Here is a 21,609-nt window from a genome sequence, read left to right as displayed (position 1 = left end):
AAAATCAGCAACCTCTGTGTTAATTTCACGTTATTGATTTGAGTAAATATATGACGCACGAGTTTGGTCGAAAACATATGCAACAGGGGTCTTCAACTCCGGGTTTCTGTCCTAAATGGCTTCTGGTGAGCCACTCCTGTCCCTGGTATTTACCTGAGAGCAGGTGCGGCTCCTCAGAAGCCAAGGAGGATAGAAAACCTACCGGACAGTAGCTTTCCAGGACCAGAGTTAAAGACCCCTGATATACATTATTCTATTTTACTGTACTCCAGCCAATAGATTGTAGGCTGACCCGAGAGAACCGTAGAATTATATTGTAGGCTTATATATCAAGTATATTTTAAGTATATGCAGTTTCACTGTAAATGGTTTATGGTTCAAAAATGAAGAAAACCTATTTAAGATAAATGTGTTTATGTAGTTTCACTTTTGGAACTGGGTTTGGGAGATGAACTAATTTAAAAGTCATTTAAAAGTTGTACAATAGGTGGTGCCATTTCTCCCGGTACTATACCCAAATATCCGCTGTGTTTGCGTACTGGTCTTTATAAACCTCACCCGTGCTTCCGCTCCCTATCACTCTCGCGGTTCTGTGGTTCTGTTCGCGGTTCCGTTCCTCAGGATGACAATCGCAGCAGAGCAGTAGCGGTTTGGCCCATTTTCCTCGGTGAAATACGAACGAATTTTTAGCCAGACGTTTAAAATGTGTTTACAAACTGGGAATTATTCTGGTTTCCTGTAGCGAGCTGTGCGGTAATCAGTCACAAAGATTCTATTCTGCGGACTAAAAGCTACGAAATAACTTGCACTTAGTATGACTGTCAAAAGTGGAATGGTGAAGAACCTAGCATGTATCTTATTATTGGCCTATATGATACTTTATTATAGAAATGTGAAATTAGTACGATCATATAGTTATTTTTACATTTATAACAAGGGGCGTCGTTAGCCCCCCTAAAATATTTTAGCCTCCCCAAATAAATGTGTATTTGTTGTCTTAAGTCATGAATAGTTTGCCATTAGCCCCCCCCCCCCCCCCGTGAAGATTCAACCCCCCCTATTCATTCCTCTTCCACTGCGCCCCTATTGATAACTATTGGCTAATTTATATTAATAAAAGTCAATCACCTTTACGAATGAAGGAAACGAAGGTAAAACTCTGTCGAAATACCAAGCTATAAAGTCACGCGTGATAAACGTGGGAAGCATTAAGTGACGACGCTGCCAGCTCACTGTTTTCTGTCCGACACCCGGGGGCGGTAGCACATAACGTTTAACTTTAATCCATCCCGCCAAATTAAACTTGCATATAGATATCTAAACTTAATGCATGCATTTATTTACAGTAAGGGTAGTCTACATTTAGGCACTTCCCCAGCAGCATTTTTTTTCTTTAATTATTCAGCGGCCACCTTGCAGTATTTATTTACGTTAGGTGAGAATGAGACACGCCTTATTTACATGTGGAAAGTTGAAACAGGAAGCTTGCCTTTGTACTGCCTGCCTGTCGGTTGCGGCTCTGCTTCAGACCTCGCTGACAGTCCTCGTACCCCCTCCCCCCCCCAAAACACACTCGATCTTGGGATCTCCTCACTATCTCGCAGCCCCGTTTGACTCCGCGTGTGAATCTCCGCAGACTCTCTCGGAATAATATTTTTAAATAGATCTTTCTTGCATTTAAATCGCGTCTAAACCTGGGAAATAAGACCGATGACCTCAGTTTACGAAGACAAGGACCCTAACGCTTTAGGGTTAGCGGAGGAGCTCAGCCAAGTCAGCTGCCAAGATGAGCTGGACTTCGCTTACCTGTTTGAGTACGATCCGCCCTGCGTCGATTTTACCGGAGAGCAAGGTTTGTACAGAAAAAGAACTTGGGTGTTTCCATGTGTTCCTGCTTTTATCTGGCTCTGTTGCTTTCATGCTATCCAAGATGCATTTTGCTTTGTAAAACATATGTTTTAAGCCACACCATAAACCCAAAGCCAAATTATTACCGTTAGATCCGATTATGCGCGCCGATTCCAAAATACGAGGTTTACTTCCAAGTGATTTCAGTAGTTCTTATGTATTGTTTAAACAATAAACCAGTCGATAACAAGGAACTGACCAACTTATTAATTACAACAATATACAATAAAGTCATGTGCTATATTTGAGTAATTTGTTTCAAGGTGAATTCTTGCCAGGGTGTTGTTAAACCGGGTCTGGCGCGCTGCGCCTCATTTCCTCTTCATTTTCCAGCGGCTGAATGTACAGGGTGTGATTAGAGCGCGTTTCTTATATTCTGTTCTAATTATCGTTGTGCTGGCCACGTTAAATCTAAATGAGTGTGCTAATATGCCTTTTAAAATCTTAGTTTTTTAGATTATATCTTTGTATATTTTCATAAACTTAATATCCATGATGCCCGCCCGCATCGCCGTATTTGCACGTGAATACTAGCGGTGAAGCGCACATGTTCTTTCACAAATGTGAATGAGGAAAGACACGATTTGGTGAAGAAGACGTATGAACAGAAAAGTCCGAATTACTGAGTTATGTTTACATTTCTTGAAGTGGCAAATGTAAACTAATCTCACTTTTATTTTTGCACATTTCACTTAAAAAAAAAAAAAAAAAATATATATATATATATATATATATTTATCATGATATTGAAATTTCTTTCACTGGCTCCTCCAGAGATCTTCCAGAATCATTTTCCTCATGGTCCGTTCCCTCCCTCCCTTACATGTTCCTCTGCAGATGAGCCGTCTCTGCCCCCCCAAGCCCTCAGCTCCCCTTCCAGCGTGGCCTACCCCCTGGAGGAGGTCGCCTATGACATCAAGTCCTGCAGCCACTCCCCCTACGGTGACCCCACCTCGGACGGCCTCGTGGGCTGTGAGCACCACGAGAACCGGGCCTACCTGGGCCTTTCCAGGCCCGCGGGCCTCGCGCTGAGCCCCAGGATAGAGATCACCCCCTCCCGCGAGCACTACAACCATGGCAGGGACTCCCTCCAAGCCCACCCAGTCAACATCAGCCCCCGGCCCACTCTGACCGTCCCCGGTCACGAGTGCCTGGCCTACAGGGAACCCCAGTGCCTGAGTCCGGCCAGCAGCAATTCCTCTACCAGCTGGCACTCCGAGAGCTTCTCTCCTTGGGCGTCCCCCTGTGTCTCTCCCAGCGGTGGCCACACGGCTGGAGACCTGTGCCCACGTCTGCAGAACATCCATACAGGCTCCCCCCGCACCTCCCCTGGCACGTCCCCACGCACCAGCATCACGGAGGACAGCTGCCAGGGGCCGCGGTCGCCCTCCCCGCGGCCAGGATCGCGCTCCACCTCCCCTCAGGGCAAGCGCACCTACGAAATGTACAAGAACCCCAGCCTCTTCCCTGGGCCGCGCTCACGCAGTCCGTCCCCCCACGGCGGCCACGAGGACCCCAACGGTGTGCTTTACAGCCACTCGGGCGCCCTGGTGGATGGCCTGAATGGTTTCAACCCGGCACTTTCCGGATCCAATCCCGCTAAGATCATCAAGACCTCCAATGCCACCTTTTACCGGGAGAGCCAGCCGGAGCCGTACCTGGTGCCCCCGGATCTGGACATGAAGACCCAGTCCGGAGCCGAGCCTTTCTTTGTCATCCCTCCCATGTGGCCCAATCATGTGATGCCCGGTATCTGCAGGTAATGGTGGAGGGGGGGGGGGGGGGCTTAGAAAGCATTGCGTAGCTCGCTATGGAACCCTCATGTAAACATCGCAAAACGTGGTGTCAGCCATCTGATTCACTCTGACTGCTAAACTACACTGGATTAACTATTGCAAAAGTGTAAACTCGCCGCAAAAGCCAGGGGGTTCCTGTGCCCTGTGACTGCCTTCATATGTTTAATTTGTGGGGGTCTCCCAAACCCAAAAACATGTTGGGTCAGAGTTACGTCATTTTTAACAACTGCCCTTTGACATCATTCTCACATCGAACGAATCTTCTTTATTATTTGGTTCTAAAACACTGACAGTTTCCTGATACTTATGATGGAACGCATCCGGGCTTTGCGTAGCCGGGAAATAACACCCTCCCGACTTCCCGTTCCCCCAGGATTCCTGTGGCCTCCCTGCCGCCTCTGGAGTGGCCACTGCCCACCTGCACAGACCAGTATGAGCTGCGCATCGAGATGCAGCCCAAGCAGCATCACCGCGCCCACTACGAGACCGAGGGCAGCCGGGGGGCGGTGAAGGCCCCAACCGGGGGCCATCCTGTGGTCCAGGTAGGTCACGGTGTGTCACGCCTCCATCCGCCGGTGCTGCTGCGTGTGACTGCGGACCTCCGGTGCCCATGTGACCTGCCTGTTATAGCAAATGATCATGAAGCATTTACATTTATGTCACTCGTGGGGGGAATTAGGTAACAGATTTCACTGATTTTCTGAAATCGTGCCTGAATTCTTCTCAGCTGGAAGACAGTAAACATTCACTTCTTGATGGCTATTTCCCGTAAGGTTTTTCACTCACATGACAGTCACCTTAATACCCGATGTGCACGTTTAATTCCTATGCTTCAGGTTCATCTTTACCCTGATCATCCAACGAGGTCAGCAGGTTGGGTGGAGAGATTGTCAAAGAATAGACACTTTTGGCTCTGACTCCCCAGAGGAGATTTCTTCGTCCTTGAAGAAAGTAAAAATTTCAGCCATAAAAATGGATGTGAGGTGATAAGTTGTGGAATCCTGAAAATTATGAAACTCTGACACTGCAGATATTTCATTAGTTTTGGCATCTATCTATCTATCTATCTATCTATCTATCTATCTATCTATCTATCTATCTATCTATCTTCTTAATAATAATTATTCTAAATAATAATTGTATTAATAATTGTCTGTCTGTCTTTCTGTCTGTCTGTCTAATAAGTCCACCTTCAAACTAGTCATTAGGACAGAGTTGTGGGTTAGGCAGGTTTGTTTTTTTTTGTCGTTGTTGTTATTTTGTCAAGTTTCTGAATGATAATATGTTAATGTGAGGGTTGGGGGTCATTTGTCAGGCATCCCCCTCCCCCTTCATTTGACACAGAATGAACTTGCCAGTTGTCTGATGCTCCCTGCAGGCAGTAGCGATGGCTGATGTCACAGGTGCCTGCAGGCCATACAGCATACAGCATACCCCCCCCCCATAGCTTCCGCCCACAGTCAGCTTAAAGCCACATCTGGCCTGCGGGCCTGTCTCCGTGTTCAGCATTGGCACTTTCTCTGCCTGTAAAGTGCACGGGGGGGCCGCCTTTTCATTCGGCACGTGCTTGTCCAGGCGATTCCTGCTCCTGCCTTCTCTGCCCGGGGAGGCCGGCGTGTTGGATAATCCCTTAACACACATAAACAAAATGGGACAACGGTGCTTCTTCATTTATTCATAACGTGGCGTTTATTGCGGTGTGTCGATTTCTTTCTCCTTTTTTTTTCCACGGTGTCGTCACACCAGCTGCGAGGCTTAACTGTTAGTTAATTATTGTTCCCCTGTATCACCTTCTTGTATGACAACAGCTCCCCCCCCCCTTGGCAGATTATGGTTGTGCTAGGGTCCAATCTGCATTTCCTGTCAAGCGAACAGGTCTGCTTTCCTCCTCCGGGCCCGAAGCGGACTCTCCACAGCTCCATAGCAACCAGGTTTACAGACATGGGCCCCCATGGAAACGAGGCTGTTTGCAGTCGTGTGGTTTATATCTCCCTGGTCTTACAGCCAAGCTGCCACCATGCCAAACGCGACCGTGTCCACATGCCGGATTATTTTATATAGTTCCACAGGGGTGGATCTCTCGCACATCCTGCTGCCTGCTGTGTGGAAGAGCTCGCCCTTGCTGTCCTTTGCGGATCTGATGACCCGTGCATCGTAGCTAGCAGAGTCGTTGCTTGATTGTTGCCCTGCCGTATCCTGCCGTGGCCCCTGAACGGCACGGACTGCACTCAGCGTCGAAGCCCAGCCAGACCATCCGCCTAGAGACCAGCAGCTCCTCTCCTGTCTGCCAGCTGGACCTTCTGGTTGAAGCGCAAAACCTGCCAGATGGCTACAGAAAGATGATGCCTCAGTATGTCATCTGACATAGTTATAGTGGCTCGAGGGAAACCAAAAATCCAAGCCCTTGTTTCATCAATACACATCACATGGGTTGTCGACCAGTTAAAAACTCTCTTGAAAGCAAACCATGCTGGCTGAATTGGCTGACGCAGTCCGCTTTCGGGCGGATGGTGTGAAAAGTGTGGATTTCAGAAAGCGGGTCAAGAGGTCGAGCCCGCTGTGGGCCTCACTGGAAAGGACCGGCGTCGGCGTGCCATGCGACGAGCACACAACCATCAGGACGATACGAACCTGCAAGCAGGTTGCAGCCGGATTTCCCCGAGCAGTTGAAACCCAAGCGGGCACCCTCAGGACACTGAAAAGGTGCCTCAGAGTCTAAGAAAGATGCCGACAGTTCTTGAGAACTTTTGCATTTGCTTTGCAAAACCTACCACTTCCTGACCGACTCGACAGAAATGTGTAGTGATAACAACTGGCTGTAGCAGCATAATCTAAGAGGATTTTAAGGCTGGAATTGGAAAGTATAACTCAGTGCTGGAGAAGTTACTGTTGAAGGTAATACTTTGCAGGCAGGGGTGGAAAGTTCAGGTCCAGAAAGTACAAATCCAGACCAAGGTTTTGTTTTAACCAACTGGTAGAGTCTCTGCCAAAGCGACTCTGTGTTCAACTGCTTGTCGTGGCTTTTCCTTAATTTTTTTCTCAACTCGGATGTTATATTAACTGTACTGTAACATTTATCCTTAATTTAAGTATTGTTAAATTTAGCTACACACTTTCATGATAAGTTTTTATTCGTTTTTATTTAATTCATTGGAAATTGTGCCCTTTTAACACTTATGTAAGGTGTAATAACTGGTGCATCTAACCGGTGGTTTAAAAAATGCATAGTAGGAATTCAGAGGATGTGACTTATATATTACTTTAACGTTATCTAAAAGCTATAATTTTAGACAATGTTTTTTAAATGAAAAAAAAACAGAGGACTTTACTATAGTCCATTAAAAAGTTTGTGGCATAACGAAGTTTCAGATGGGTGAAACCAATCTGGGACAGGAGCGCGTTGACAGATGTGGGCGGCACACTGAACTGCTAGTCAACTCTGAAGAAAATGTGTGGTCTTGGTACCAGCGCGGCTGCGGGACAGCAGACGAAAGAATGGCCTCACAAACTCCTACTTTTTCTCTTCTGATTTGGTGAATTCTGGCAGGCGCTTTTTTCCCCTAAGGCTGGGTGGTTGACGTTGCAGAAGTGCAAAGCTGCGAGTTCATGCACTGCGGTTAGTGCATGCATCCTTCGCGTAAGGTGGAGGTCCCCTGCAGCCTGTCATCAGCGCCTGTCATAAGCTGCCTCAGGCGTGCTCGTCAGCAACAGGGGTCAGTGTCAGGCAGAGTGGCCTGTTTGTGCCGTTAGTGGTCAACACCGTGGTCTCAGGATTAAATGATGCCTCTTGCCTCTTTTCTCTTTGTTTATCGCTTCACCTCAGACCCTCCCTCGAGGCCACCTGCTGCCACATCCTCGCTGCGTCTTCTGTCGTCTTTAAAAATAGCGACTTATAAATACATTTTTTTCTTAAACACAATTCACGTCCTGTTAGAGAAGTCCCACTTTCATTTTTGTGATAGTAAACCTGCGACGAACGATTTTCCTATGCAAATGTTGCCTGTTTAGCAGTAGAAGTGGGGGAACGTGCGTAGTATTCACAACGGATGGATTGTCTGTTGTTGGTGTACGTTGGGACCAGGCCTTTGCCTTTTGTTAAAGTTGCCATTTCTGTCACTGACGTTATGAAAATGCTTTTACTTTTATGAGTGAGCTGAATGCCGGCCAGTTGTTTTTTCCTTGATTTTAACAATACAATGCATTTATTTTTTGTATAGCGCCTTTCACATCAGAGTTGTCCCAAAGCGCTTTACAGGGTTGTGATACATAAAAATTAGAGAGAGATACAGAATGGGAAAAAGGAAGGAAAGAAAAATAAAGAAAGGCAGGTAATAACGGAGGAGAGGAAGCAAAGTCTACCAAGTAGGTAGAAAAAAAAACCTCTGTGGGGGGGGGGGGGGTCTAAGGTCATCTGGCTGTCCAACCCCTCCTGGATGTACTAACATTACTGAAAGGTTTTTACTGAGCTTTTTTTTTAATGAATGGAATATTGGCAGTAGTGTGTGCTTGTGTGTGAGTTTCGTGCATGTCTGTCCCATCCAGGGCGTCCCCAGGCTTGTGCCCTGCGATGGTCTGACATGCCATTCAGGTCATATCAGCCCACGCTGCTTGAAACAGCCAACCTCACGCTCCTGTATCAGTTAAGCAGGCTGGATAGATAGATGTTTCTGAACAGAGATGCATGAGGCAATTAAAGTACATGTATGGATTTCCTTTTAACGGTTTTCAGATAAATTAATCTGGTGATGGTGGGGGAGAGAGGCTGTCGCAGAAAATATCTATTGCCTGTGGCCTCGGGGTGCGAACAGCCCATACCCTGACTGGTCTTCCAGGCTGCATGTTGATGCTAATTTCTTCAGCAGTGCATCTGAGGTTTGGGTGGGGAGGGTAGGGTTGGTTTACATGGGATCGTTTTGGCAGCAGACCGGTACAGACTCCACTGTAGTATCAGCATGTAAATAATCCAGTGCGTGTGGGTAAATGTTATCGTGGTCCGTTGTGCATGTAAATAAGTGGTGGATTGTGGGAAATAGTCTCATGTGAAAGAATCATAGGTTTCTAAAAACGAATGTAGGAGTACAAAAGACTTGAAAAGAATTCTGTCTGCTTAACCGCATTATTAATAATTGTCGTTAAGGAAGAAAGAAATAAAGCAAAGGTTTGGATTCAGGAGGAGTTTAGAGGAAGATTTTAATGTAAGAGCATGAGAAGTGAATTGAGTGATGCTTCAGTGATTTTGGGGCCCCTTGTCAGGCAGATGGTGCGTCTGTCCGTGGAGTTAAGCGTAACACGTGGTGGTTTCCATGGCTACCTCAGGCAACCGACGCCCGTTTCTGCCGCTGTCTTCCAGCTCCATGGGTACAAGGGCAAGGAGCCTCTGGGCCTGCAGATCTTCATCGGCACGGCGGACGAGCGCATCCTGAAGCCGCACGCCTTCTACCAGGTCCACCGCATCACCGGCAAGACCGTCACCACCACCAGCTACGAGAAGGTCATCAACAGCACCAAGGTTTTGGAGATCCCCCTGGAGCCGAAGAACAACATGAGGGCCATGTGAGTCCCGCTGTTCCAGCAGCAGTTCGCGTGGCGGACGGCACTCAGAGCTCCTGCTACCGTCGATAGCTATGTGTCATGTGACCTATGTGTAGCCAGTCAGGATGGCTCACAGTGCTTATGATTCAAATAACAAAGTAACACAACAGCTGAACTTGATTGACATAATTCAAAGTCTCCAAAACTAATACTATTATTATATTTGTATCACTGTACATTATTGACTTTAAGATGGTATACAGCCCTGTTTTTCACCCACAAACTGCCGCTTAGTCAGTATTAATCTTACCAAATCCCCCCCAATATCATGCAGGATTGACTGCGCAGGCATCCTGAAGCTGCGCAATGCCGACATCGAGCTGCGGAAGGGGGAGACGGACATCGGGAGGAAGAACACGCGTGTGCGCCTGGTGTTCCGCGTGCACATCCCACAGCCGGGGGGGCAGCACGTGTCCCTGCAGGCAGCGTCACACGCCATCGAGTGCTGTGAGTGGCCACCTCTCCTACTCCTCTTACTCCATTGTCCGTTTAACTGGGCTGCCCTGCCACCGATGAAGCAGACTTCAGCCTTATTGGGTGTGAGCAGCTTTTATGCCTTTTTTTGTTTTTTTGTTTGTTTTTGAGGAAGCGCTTTTGAAATGGAGAAACTGAAACTTCTACCATAAAATAGAAGTGGCTGCTGGTGTGACATAACCATGGCAACCATGTCTGCGTGTTTGTGTGCGTGTTTGTGTGCGGGTTTGTGTGCGTGTTTGTGTGCGTGTTTGTGTGCGTGTTTGTGTGCGTGTTTGTGTGCGTGTTTGTGTGCGTGTTTGTGTGCGTGTTTGTGTGCGTGTTTGTGTGCGTGTCCACGACATATTTATTGGGGGGGGGGGGGAGGTCAGCTGGTCAAGTTCCGTTCAGGTTTTTCGTCAGTTTTCGCTTCGTCTGATTGGCGTGAAGCTGGGTGGGAACACGCAGTCAGAGGAGGGTCAGCGTGGGCCGCCCCCACCGTGTGCCCCCACTGCACGCTGGGCCTCTTACCCGTCTCTGACTGGCCGTTTGCCTTCCAGCAGGGCCCCCCGGTCCTTCTGACCTCACACGGCGTGAGCTTTTCTGCTGTTTGTCCACCGTTTTCTCCTCACCGCGCTCCGCTGCGGCGTTAAGCTCGCGCTTTTTCTGACGTGGGTCAGTGGGCTGCTGAGATTTAGTATTAGAATGAGTCCGTGCCCTTGGTCGCCACAACATCACACCGAAATGGAGACTGAAGTCGGCCAGGTGGCTATGGTGTCGTTATGTAGGCCGGAGGATAAGGACTGCCCCCCCCCCCCGTCACCACCGACGGCCAGATAACGGTGGTGGGGAGGGCCCTTTGTTTCTGGGCTCTTTGTTCCGTGGCTAATGAATGGCCCCCAGTGTGTGTAATCTCTCCACATCATCGCCCATGCAGCGAGATAAGCAGTCCTGAGGTGGGGTGCGTTGGCGTGATATTTCATGGTGCCCCCCCCCCCCTCCCCCCACCAAGCGCCTCCCGCAGCGGTGAAAACGGATCATCCCTGCCTGTCACATGGGGCAGTTTACACTGCTCACCTGCGCCATTTATCTCAGCTGATAATGGCTTTGCTATAAACTGTCAAAGCTGCATAAAGCAGGGTGGGTCTTCGCAGCTTTTAAGCGGCATTTTCCTCATGAACATTCACGTTTAAATTGCGCGGTGGGACGATCGAGTAGTCACGCACTTCTTGCATGTTCAATTTTTCGACAAGAAAAATATTTTAGATGCATCAAATTTGAAACTCGTAATTGAGTACTTCATTGCGCGTCATGCTGGTATTACACTGGTTTTTAAGAGTGTAACATACTTCATTCTTAGTAATTTTGACGTATAACTAACGCTGCCTCCGCTTTGCCTGGCAGCGCTGGTAGGGGGGCTGACCACACAGTGTTCGGTGCAGGTCATTGAGTTCCAGTGTCCTTATGCCCCCTGAATGCCACGCCTCCATGCACAGAGGAAGTCCTTCTGCTCTTCCTCGTTGCCGTGGCGATCAGAACATTGGCAGGAAAAGACCTCCTGGCTTCTCCAGCAAATGCCCAACACTCTTGTGTGCTGGCATATCGCATTTGATCCATCCCACGAAATTCTCTCTTTTAAAAGGATCGGAATTAATCGGAATGAACTCTTTTTGCATTTTTTCATGTGGTACAGTCCTGCTCTGTAGAGTTATTGACATGTTTTATGATTGAGGCATATAGAGTAAAGCTATGTGTGTGTGTGTATATATATATATATATATATATATATATATATATATATATTTAATAGATGCGTTAGATTTTTATTTAAATATTAAGGCAAAGTACGTTTTATTGTGTTGACCAAAAGATGATATGCTGCATATTTTAAACCTACTTTAAGCTAATCCACTCTGGCCAAAGTATATTAGCTGAATTTGCATAAGAAGCTGGACACTGGCTAACCACCGTGCCACAGAGGCGGTGTATTATCGCTGTGACATTTCCACTTCTGGGAAATGCGCGATTAGGCCTGGCGATTTGGATCCCGGCCTCGGGCTCCTGTGTTTGTGCGTTTCTCAGGTTTCAGGTTCGTTAATGGGTCTGTAAACGTGTTTGTGGTGAGTAAGATGGCACAGAATAAAATCCTGTGCTGTCATAATATTACGTTTCACTATTTTTAGACACTGCATAAATATGAAGTAGTATAACTTATTTAAAATGCAGTGGAAAATGGAGCAGAGCGATTAAAAAAAAAAAAAAACCTCATAATGTTTTCCACCTTTAATAATGTGTAGCTTAGCATGTCGGCTAATATTAAAACTCATACTTTTAAAAATGCGTCGAATTTTGGAGTGTAACAAACTTAAGGTAAAAGTCCTCTGAATGCAAATGGCCAGATAAATAACGTTCAAGGGGAAAAATATCAGTGCATGATTATTCTCTAAGGTCACTAACTAATGTGAGGCAGGTTAAGGTCTGCATCATTAATCTGTGACAGTTTACAGCGAAATGCCTCAGCATCATCGGACTGAATCTTTACGTCGATATGTTCAATGAGCAACACGATATAGAATCGGTTTGTCTGGCTGCAGAAGGCTCTGATGGGTAGAATTATATGATTAAGACAAAAGGGCTTCTTAAATGCTGCATTAAAGTATTACTGTAGCTGTGCTGTTGGGTCCGCAAGTACAGGTGGCACCATAGCTTGTCATTACTGAAAGCACTTCAGTGGGAGGAAGGCTGCATGCCTGGTACGTACTGTAAGCCTCCATTGGGGTAACAGGGCACCTGCTTCACAAGCAAACAAACCCTCAGCTGGGAGATACTCGACGCCTCCACGATGGACCGCTTCAGTGTGCGCCGGTTATCATTCAGCAGTATGTTTGAAAATGATCTCCGAAGTGCAAAAACGAAATTATAAAATATTGCTGTTCATGAACATAGTGGCTTACACCTCCAGCGTTGGGGGTTCGAATCCCTCCCCCGTTCGGTATGTGGAGCGTATGATTGTGTGCCTTCCCAGTCATGACCTGGCATCCTGTCCAGGGTGTTCCCCAGCCTTCTGCTCTGTGCTGCATGGAATAGGCTCCACCCCCCCCCCCCTTAGGCATACCTGGGAATTCTGCCCCCCCTAAGAAAATGTCACCTTGAGTTGACAGATTGGCTGGGGCTGGTGGGCTCATTCGCCTGACAAAGTTTTGTGCAGTCGGTATTCTTTATGCACCATAAACTGCAACCCCCCGTCCCCGAAATAAAAAAAAATATTCTGCGGCAAATACCAAACACCTGACCCCCCCTCTCCCCCCCCCCCTGATCCCCACAGCTCAGCGCTCGGCCCATGAGCTGCCCATGGTGGAGACACAGGACACAGACAACTGTTCGGTGCTGGGTGGACAACAGATGATCCTCTCCGGGCAGAATTTCACCGCCGACTCCAAGGTAGTCTTCATCGAGAAGACGCACGGTGAGTAACCATCACCCCCCCCCCTCCCCAAACCCCCCCCTCCCCAAATCATTCATTGAACGAGATCCACTTTGAAACTTCCAGCTTCCAGGGCAGCGTCAGTGTTGCAATTTACTCTGAGTTCGTCAATTGTTTTTGCCTCCTCAAGTGCTGGACAATAATTCTGCATGACAGGAAGTTTTGTAATCAACTGGTTAAACACGTTTCAGGAGCCCAGTGTTTTCTCACTCTTCGCCATTTTAAATGCATTAAGAGCCAGTGTATTAAAATTGGAGTAGATGGGTTAAGCCTGTTGTCTTCCTTTAAAAGTGCTGCCACTCTGAGACCTCAGTCTGAAATGTTTGTGACCTGTCAGATATCTGATTGATCCAGTCACTTCTGGGATGTGCTGAATTGTTTAGTAATTTTTCCCATAAAATCTTTGCGTCTCGGCTCTTTCTATAACTACTTCCCTTTTCGTGAAGGATTTAGCAGGTCGGTCAGACATATTAATTATGAATTAAAATAAAGATGAAGTAAGTCACTCATTCTTCCTGGTGCTTATAAATCAGCAGCAGCATTCAGCAGGATATGTGGCGCTTGGCTAATTTAACAGACCTGAAACATATCTGGGCTTTCCTGATGTAACTCCAAAATGGCTCACGTTATGCGGCCTTGGGTTCAATTAATAGGAAAGGACAATTCATTTGAATCGTGACCTTTTCTAATCTGCCACATTAATGCGTGGTTTGCATGAAGTGAAGATGTCTGATATATGACTTTTCCATTCCCCCTTTATTTTGACCTCGGTTTTTTTAAAATTATGATTCAGTAGAGCTTTCCATTTTTTTTCCGGCACTTTCCAGTCGGGTTGTCCCTCAGAGGTCACAGCATGTCTGCGTGCCCTAATGTTGGAAGTAGGGTAGGGGACAGAATGAGCACGTAGTAAATAATGAGTAATGGCTTAATAGGCAGTGACATTGCAGGATGTGCACGGGAGACCACAGCACCCACAGCACAGGAAATGTGGCTTCTGCCTGGCCCCCCTGAAATGTGCCCCCCCCCCGAAATGTGGCCCCCTTGAAATGTGGTTCCCATGGGTTCCAGCAATGGGGGGTTAAAAAAAACAAGCACCACATCAGTCACTACCCCAAGAGAGAAACAAGAGCCTCTCACAAGGCGTGGCCCCCGCGATATGGGCCAGGGTCTCTCGCACCCCCGGCGGCTCCCGGTGTCTGTTTCGGCAAGCCCCCTTCCGGACTTTCTGCTCCGCCTCAGTCTGTCTGCCCCAGCTCCGGGGCTTTGCATAATTTACGCTGCGACCAGGCCGAGAATGAGTCACACTGCCGGGCAGCTTTGCGCGCTGCTGCATCGTTGGACTGCGTTAAGGTGCGTGCGGGGGGGGGGGGTCAATCTTCACCCTGTCTACCTTCATTGTCGGATAGGCGTTTCTGAAATGTCTGAGGGAAATGGTTCATAGACTGGAGGTGCTGAGCTGTCTGAGGTAGACCCACATGCTGAGTGGAGATGTGATGTTGGATAGAGGTGGTTGTCACTAGTGAATGGGGGCGGGAGGGGGGAGCTCTACTCGGTCACAGAACTTCCAGAAACATAAATTATTTAGTGAAAGCGAGACATGCACTGAGCGTTTTACAGTGTTTGCGATGCAGACTGGATAGGAGTGCATTTCGTGTGCAAGAGTGCTTTCCAGCTATTGGCCATAATCTGGAATATTCTCATTAGACAGTAATGCAGTAACGTGCTGCTCGTCAAGTCCAAGTGAGGGAAGGTGCATGTGCCCATGGTTTAAATGCTGATAGAGTTGGAGACATTACTGATGATCCCACCACCACCACAAACCCACAGCTACACCACTTTTCTACTCATTGATTGCATCACAGTCTGGTTTATCACTAAGTTACTGCACCCTGATAGCACAGGTACAGGCCAGATTCCCTGTGCCTCAGCGCAGAGTATCATGGGTAAAAATGTCCATTCATCCATCCAGCCATTCATCTGTCCATTCATGGTTGCTTATCTAGGACAGTGTCGCTGATAGTCTGCTGCATATCTGGGTCACAAGGCAACAGGACACCATTGCAGGTTATCGAAAACACTTCCTACGGTTTTGAAATAGATGGTATGTAAGTAGTCGGGCTGAACGATTTGGGGGAGATATCTAATCGTGATTTTTTTGACAGACATTGCGATTACGATTTCATTTGCGATACAATTTTTGATGTCACACTTCAGTTTAATATTCAGTGTGTAGTAAATTTAAAACATGACGCAGCATTACCACATGAGATACCATCAAAATATTAAATGGTCTATATTCTAATGCAAGGATGAGAATTTAATGATTGTGGTGTAAGTTAAATAAAGTAATAATGAAAACAATTGCAGCAGAAAGAAAAACAATAGTGATCTTGCAGGTAACGCTGATTACCCCCTAATAACACTAGAACCAGCCAGTGAACAAGCAAGAACTACTTTGGTGTCTGCAGCCCTTTTGTTTGCGTTCATGTGTTATTAGTGTTAATAACAGCAGCGAATCTAACACTCTCAACCAAAAAGCCATAATGTTCTTAACAGACTAGCTGTTCTGTCTTGAAACCCTAAAGCTGGAAATTTTTAAATGCTAAAAGTAGTTTATTGGAGATTTCATGTTGGTCGAAGTTTCCACTTTATAACGACTATATACGGTTCACGGTACTTTACTTAAGAGAAAAACCGGTGTAATATTACATTTGATTTGACGACGTCAGTTCGACATCAGATGTCACTGTGTATTCACGTCGAAGTCGAACTCGCACGTTAGTTTTTGGTTTTGACCAGTGTTGCCAGATGTATGATAATTATCGTATTTGTACGATACTTATACCCCTTGTACGATGTACGATCAATAATTCCAAAAATGCTATAATGTACGATAATTTTACCCCTTCATTTTATGGCTGTTATTTCATTAGCATGAGAAGGTACAGATGTGTTTTCATCCGGCTGCGCAGACATACTTGGCTTGTTTATGCGCAGTCGTCTCACGTGCCTTTACAGCCAATCAGCGCACGATGTAACACGTGGGCCGCACAAAGTAAACAATGCTGAGCGGTTTATGCGCGGATTTGCATGGCGGAGTTGCAGTTACGAAAAACATAAGCAAAGAATAAGCATACGAAACATCGTCATTAGACTTACGGAATTGAATAGGAGAAAGACCCCAGTTTTACTGTGTTCGAGGTGCTGTTCTGCCCAGACGTGGTTTTTACAAGCGTTCTGTAAGTAAAAGTTCCATTATACACTATAATATGCACAGTCTATGATAATGTGTTATTGAGGAAGATTTTCTGAGCAACGTCAGAATGGAAATTGCATGCGTACGATAATTTTTCTCAAAATACGATAATTTTAAGCTGCTGGCACGATATTTCCAACATTTAATATCTGGCAACACTGGTTTTGACCGAACACGAAATGGCGAGCGAATTTGAAATTGAGGAAACACCCCCCCCCCCCCCCCCCCCCGATCTTAAATCGGCGGTGTGGCAGCATTTTAGCTTTCCGGTATTCTCAAACGATACCCACACCCAACTATGATAGCGATGAAAGCGATCTATTCTTTTAGTATTTATGTTAAATCGAGGCTTTTATTTTATTACTGTTGTACACAAAAACATATGACATAAACATGTATCATGGATTTTACGGCTTTTTCGGGGGTCACCGACTGCTGTGAAGATTACTGATGGTCTCATTGTTGTTTTAATGGGTTAGCGGTATGCTAATGCTATTGCCCATTGACAAAAACGAAAGGTATGATACACTGAAGTATGTTGCTGCTGGTGTTTCAAAGGAAGTCGCCGGTTCTATTGATGATTGTTTCAGAAAGGCGCTATCTCGGACCATGAAATAAGAAGGCAATTCACTTAAAGCTCATTAGCGGAATCAGTATTTTTTTCGCACCGTGAATGCAACATTTTTCTAGGGTTTCACGTGTTTGCTGTTTGTGGGCAAACCCACAAACCCAAGTCTTCTTGGGTCACTTCTGATTGGTGAGCATGACTGGCATGCGAAAAGCACGGCGCTTGTGATTGGTGAGAGTGACACACAGGCATGAACTTGTAAAACTATTCTCACAACAGTTTTAAACCTCGGGTCCGACGTGCTGTATAATGTATATCCTAAATCGTAGTCTTTGCGATTTTCAAATCGCGATTTTGTTTTGAAATCGATAAATCATCCAGCCCTAGTAAGTGGCCAGTGGAGTTAAAGGGCTTGTGTTGTACGTGTATGTGTATAGGACAGTCTACCTATAAATATGCTGAGCTCGGCTGATCAGCTGTAATCAAACCCCTGATATTTTGGTGAAACATTTCTGCCGTTTGCCTGCAGGTACCTCATGGGGGAATGAGTGCGATCTTCTGTATAGCTTAAAGCATATATGGGGGCCCTCTGGGCCCCTGCTGTCTTCCCGTGGTGTGGCCTCCACGTATAGGAAGTTAGGGGCCCTCGTCGAAGTTTTGTGTTCCCTCCCATCCCATCTTTGTTTACTGCCCCCTGAGCTCCACTGCCAACATCACAGGGCGCACATGCCTTTTATTATGATCGTGCTGCAAGTGGACAGCTCTGACTCATATTTCCCTCGGCGGGGGGAGCCCCGTGGGCCTCGAATCCTTAAAGCACATGTGAGATGCCACGTATCAGTCGGGTCTCCCTCCTGTCACGCCCCCGCTGACCAAACAGAAGAAGGAGCGCCAGTATTTTGGAAGGCTTCCCTTCGTGACACAGAGCCTAGGAACAGCTGGAGCCCGTGGTCCCCCTGAGCGCGAGACAGCTGGCTCCCAGCTCCACTCCTACCCCGTCACCGGAAGGCGGGGGCCGCAGATGGAGCCTCTCTGCCTTATGGAGTAGAAGAAGAATTAATAAATTAAAAGGAGGTTTCTCAGCATTCGTTTTGGAACAAAACATAAACAATGGCAAACGCCAAGGGGAAAGAGGCCCTGGCCTGCCTCTGGTGAAATTAATCATAAAAAACAGCGGCTCTGGGCTGGAATCCCCCTCCTCGCTCTGACTCATTCTGACCATGTGCACCTCGTTTCAGGCCCAGAGAGGGGTTTCCCACATTCTGCCGGGAGTGAGTAACGCATCTGGACACGGTACGCTCTCTCGGCCAGGACACGCGGAGGTGGTGTGGAGGGGCGTGGTTTCTATTTATTCTCGTGAGGAACTGCTTCTGGGGGGGGGGGGCATTTGGGTGGCCTTGGCATTGAGCTTGCATACATGTGAGCTGTAAAGCATCTGTAAAAATTTAGGAGATGATCGCTAAAAGAAATGGAAATTCACAGCTATTAATTAATTTGGCTGGCACTCCTTTCAGGAGCAACATAGAACATTCAAGAAGCCAGCATGGCTACAAGGTTTAATTGTTTAGCATAAATGTTCCTTTTTCTAAACATCAGATCCACTCTGCCCCCGGTCCCTTTTCCTTCATACTTTTCGACAAACAGCAAAACAGTATAAATTACCCAGACATCCATTGTCACGCCGCATCTGCCAGCTGAGCCACGGCGGGTAAATATTGACGAGCGGGCGCTCCGGCTCGGTCTGGCCCAGCCGGGCACACAGCCTCCTCTTCGGAGGTAAAGAGACAAACCTGGCTGCCACCTGCCAAGTAACCCGTGGCAACAGCGGGCCGGGAGCCTCTGGCAAGGCCTGAAAAAACACTACGGTTTCTACTTTTGGTCCTACGAGCCAAGCAGAGTGTTGGCTCCAAACACCCACACCTCCTTCCTGTTTATCTCTAACAGCTTTCGGGGGGGGAGGGGGGGGCACACATATGTGCCTGTGCATGTATACGTGCGGAGAGAAGCCGGGGTGTCTGTGTTTGAAGGGATTTCGGGTGCCTTGAGAAGAATGCGTTATCACACTGGGGGGCGGGGGCGCCGCCTGGTCGCTACACACCCGTTTTTTTACCGTCTGCCTCTTACCGCCACTTTCGGTCCTCCGCCTCCAAGCCCGCTGATGTGAGCGATGCTGCACGCGAGCTGCCCACTCCAGCCCCCCCAGCCATTATCTCACACGCTGGGGCGATAACCGACCAGCCAGTCTAACGTATCGCTGCCCTCGGCTGCCCTTTTCTCTATGGGGGTTTTAATTAAAAAAATTTTATTCCAAGTAAAGCATGAGTTCTGTTATAAATGCAAATAAATAACTGTAATGTTCTCTAAACATGAGCATCGGAACAGTTTGGGCTTCTAGCCCCAGGGTTTTTCGAAGTCTGGCCCGGAGAAGAACGAGACCCTTCAAAGGTGCTGTTCTCCCCCCTTGTTGAAACTGGATCACAACCAAGGGGTGAATTAAAACAAGACCGCATTGGACCCAGTGGACACAAGACACAGTGATCCGATTCAGGCAGAGCTAAGGGCCACGGCGCGGTAAACACTGCATGCCGATTAATTACAGCACCTCCAAGATGGGTACGGGGTCTTTTCTTGAAAGGTGCGAATGTTCTGGGCTGGACTGGGTTTTTCTCTAACAACCTCGTCAATGGCGTTTCTCCTGTTGAGATGGTTTTTACGGATCTGGGTTATTCATGCTTGTGATGACTGTCGGTGGCTTCGTGAGCATCGCAGGACATGGAACGTTGCAGTTTTCCAAGAACGAATAGACTTTATAGCACAAAGTAAGAGGAATAACAAAGGGCAAAACTCACATGGTGCTTCAGAAGATTCACTGAGGTTCACTTTAGAGAAACTCTGAAAAGTAATAAAAAAGGCCCATGATGAGAGTGAATGTGGTTTTATTTAGCCTGTTTATTTTCTTGTATTAACCTCAAGTCGAAAATCATGGCCGAGCCTATTAGTGTGAGTGGGAAGTGAAAGCAGTGGTGATGTGAGGATGTTTGTTTGGTAAATTCACCCAGGTGTTATTTGACAGTAAAACTTGAAGTATCTGTCAGAGTCAGGTCCCGGGCTGGGGCCGCGTGCATCACGGCATGGCCTTCGCCTCGACCTGGTCTGTACAAAGTAAGAGGTCTGCATGAAGTAAGAGGATGTGGTCGGACTGTATGGGCGTGATCTCTGATTGCAGATGGCGCCGTTCCAATCGCTGGCAGACAGCCTGGTGCGAGGGCATCTCGAAGTCTGCAGGGGAACCAGGCGAGGTGTTTTGGGAGCGCTGGGCCCCAGCCCCAGTCCCGGTGACGGGTTTTTCTGTGGGGAAGGTGTTGGGGGCCTGAGGAGTGGTTCCCGCTGACCACTTGTTTTTGTCCCGCAGTCGGCTTCTCACAATCGCAGGAAATTCATAAATCCTAGGCAGTGACGGCCCACGGCATTTCCACTGATATCACTGCAGCTCGTTTTGAAATGTAGGATGGGAGGAGCTGCACCGGGGGGTGGAGCTTCAGTGGTAGGCAGAGCCCTGGCGGCTGTAGGAGATTTTAGTGAAATAGTGACTAAAATGCTTTTCCAAGACCAGGGAGATGTCATGCTAATAAAATACAGTTAAAATAATAATAAAGCGACATTTTCACCAGTTCTGATTTAGCATACTTAGAACCTCTGCTCCCATTGGGGTTCTCTCCCCCATTGGCCCTGGAGACCTGTTTATCTCATTCGACTGAATAGGATGTTGAGGCCGAACAAGGTGGGTCATGTAAATTCGTGCAGGCCGGGATAATTCAACAAACACAGCCTGAGAGCGCAGTGAAAGCAGGCCGCTTCCCTGTACCCTGCTACCCAAGATCGTAGTCCGCTCCTGGGCTGCGGCCCACAAAAACACCATATGATATTTTACGGTACATTAAAGATCTTCAGTCTCGAGATAAAGTATGCTAATTCATTTTGAAACCAGAATCTTGTTATGCAAATAGTCTGATAGCCCGTCATCCACTGTCTTAATATTGAAACAGCTGATCTTACCTGCACTGTTCTCAGTGTTCTGAATGACTGTAAATTGATTTGGAAATCGCCCCAAACCTCCCCCCATATATTCGTAAAGTCAGCAGTCAGCTTTGATCTTCATGCCGAGTGCCTACTTCTGTTTGCCAAGAGTAAGCTTTGCGTCTAGCTACTCTGCAAGTAAACGTTCTCAAATGCTAAATACCGGTCGCAGTAAATGAAGAGATCTGTCCGTTAAATTCTTTCATTCTCACAAAAGCGATTGACAGAAACGAGAAACTGATTCCCGCGTATATTCAGAAGGCTAAAAGCAAAATTATTGCGCCGGCCGCCGAGTACCAGTAACACTATTGCCGACCGCATTCATTGTCAGCGAGGGGATGGACGACTTCACAGAAAATCAAAAAATGCTACCAATTTCCACATCTGCAACAAAAAGTGCAACTGTCACTTGATCGGCGAGATGCACGCCGGAACGAACCAGAGGCTGCTGTTGCTTCCTGTTTGTCTCTCATTC

The 21,609-nt window shown here is 47.2% G+C and overlaps 1 protein-coding gene across 1 annotated transcript in view; it reads left to right on the top strand.

Moving 5' to 3' along the window:
• Window positions 1–1,095: 1,095 nt before the first annotated feature.
• Window positions 1,096–21,609, top strand: part of nfatc2a (nuclear factor of activated T cells 2a) — a 33,997-nt gene continuing 13,483 nt past the window's right edge. Inside the window, 6 exon segments of the mRNA XM_049018423.1 lie at window positions 1,096–1,852; window positions 2,746–3,667; window positions 4,078–4,246; window positions 9,055–9,257; window positions 9,571–9,743; window positions 13,075–13,215. Coding sequence (XP_048874380.1) covers window positions 1,711–1,852; window positions 2,746–3,667; window positions 4,078–4,246; window positions 9,055–9,257; window positions 9,571–9,743; window positions 13,075–13,215 — 1,750 coding nt within the window. The 5' untranslated portion in view covers window positions 1,096–1,710.

The sequence above is a fragment of the Brienomyrus brachyistius genome, chromosome 6 (genome assembly GCF_023856365.1).
Source record: "Brienomyrus brachyistius isolate T26 chromosome 6, BBRACH_0.4, whole genome shotgun sequence".
Lineage (NCBI taxonomy): Eukaryota > Metazoa > Chordata > Actinopteri > Osteoglossiformes > Mormyridae > Brienomyrus > Brienomyrus brachyistius.
This window is presented reverse-complemented; position numbering and strand designations above follow the sequence as displayed.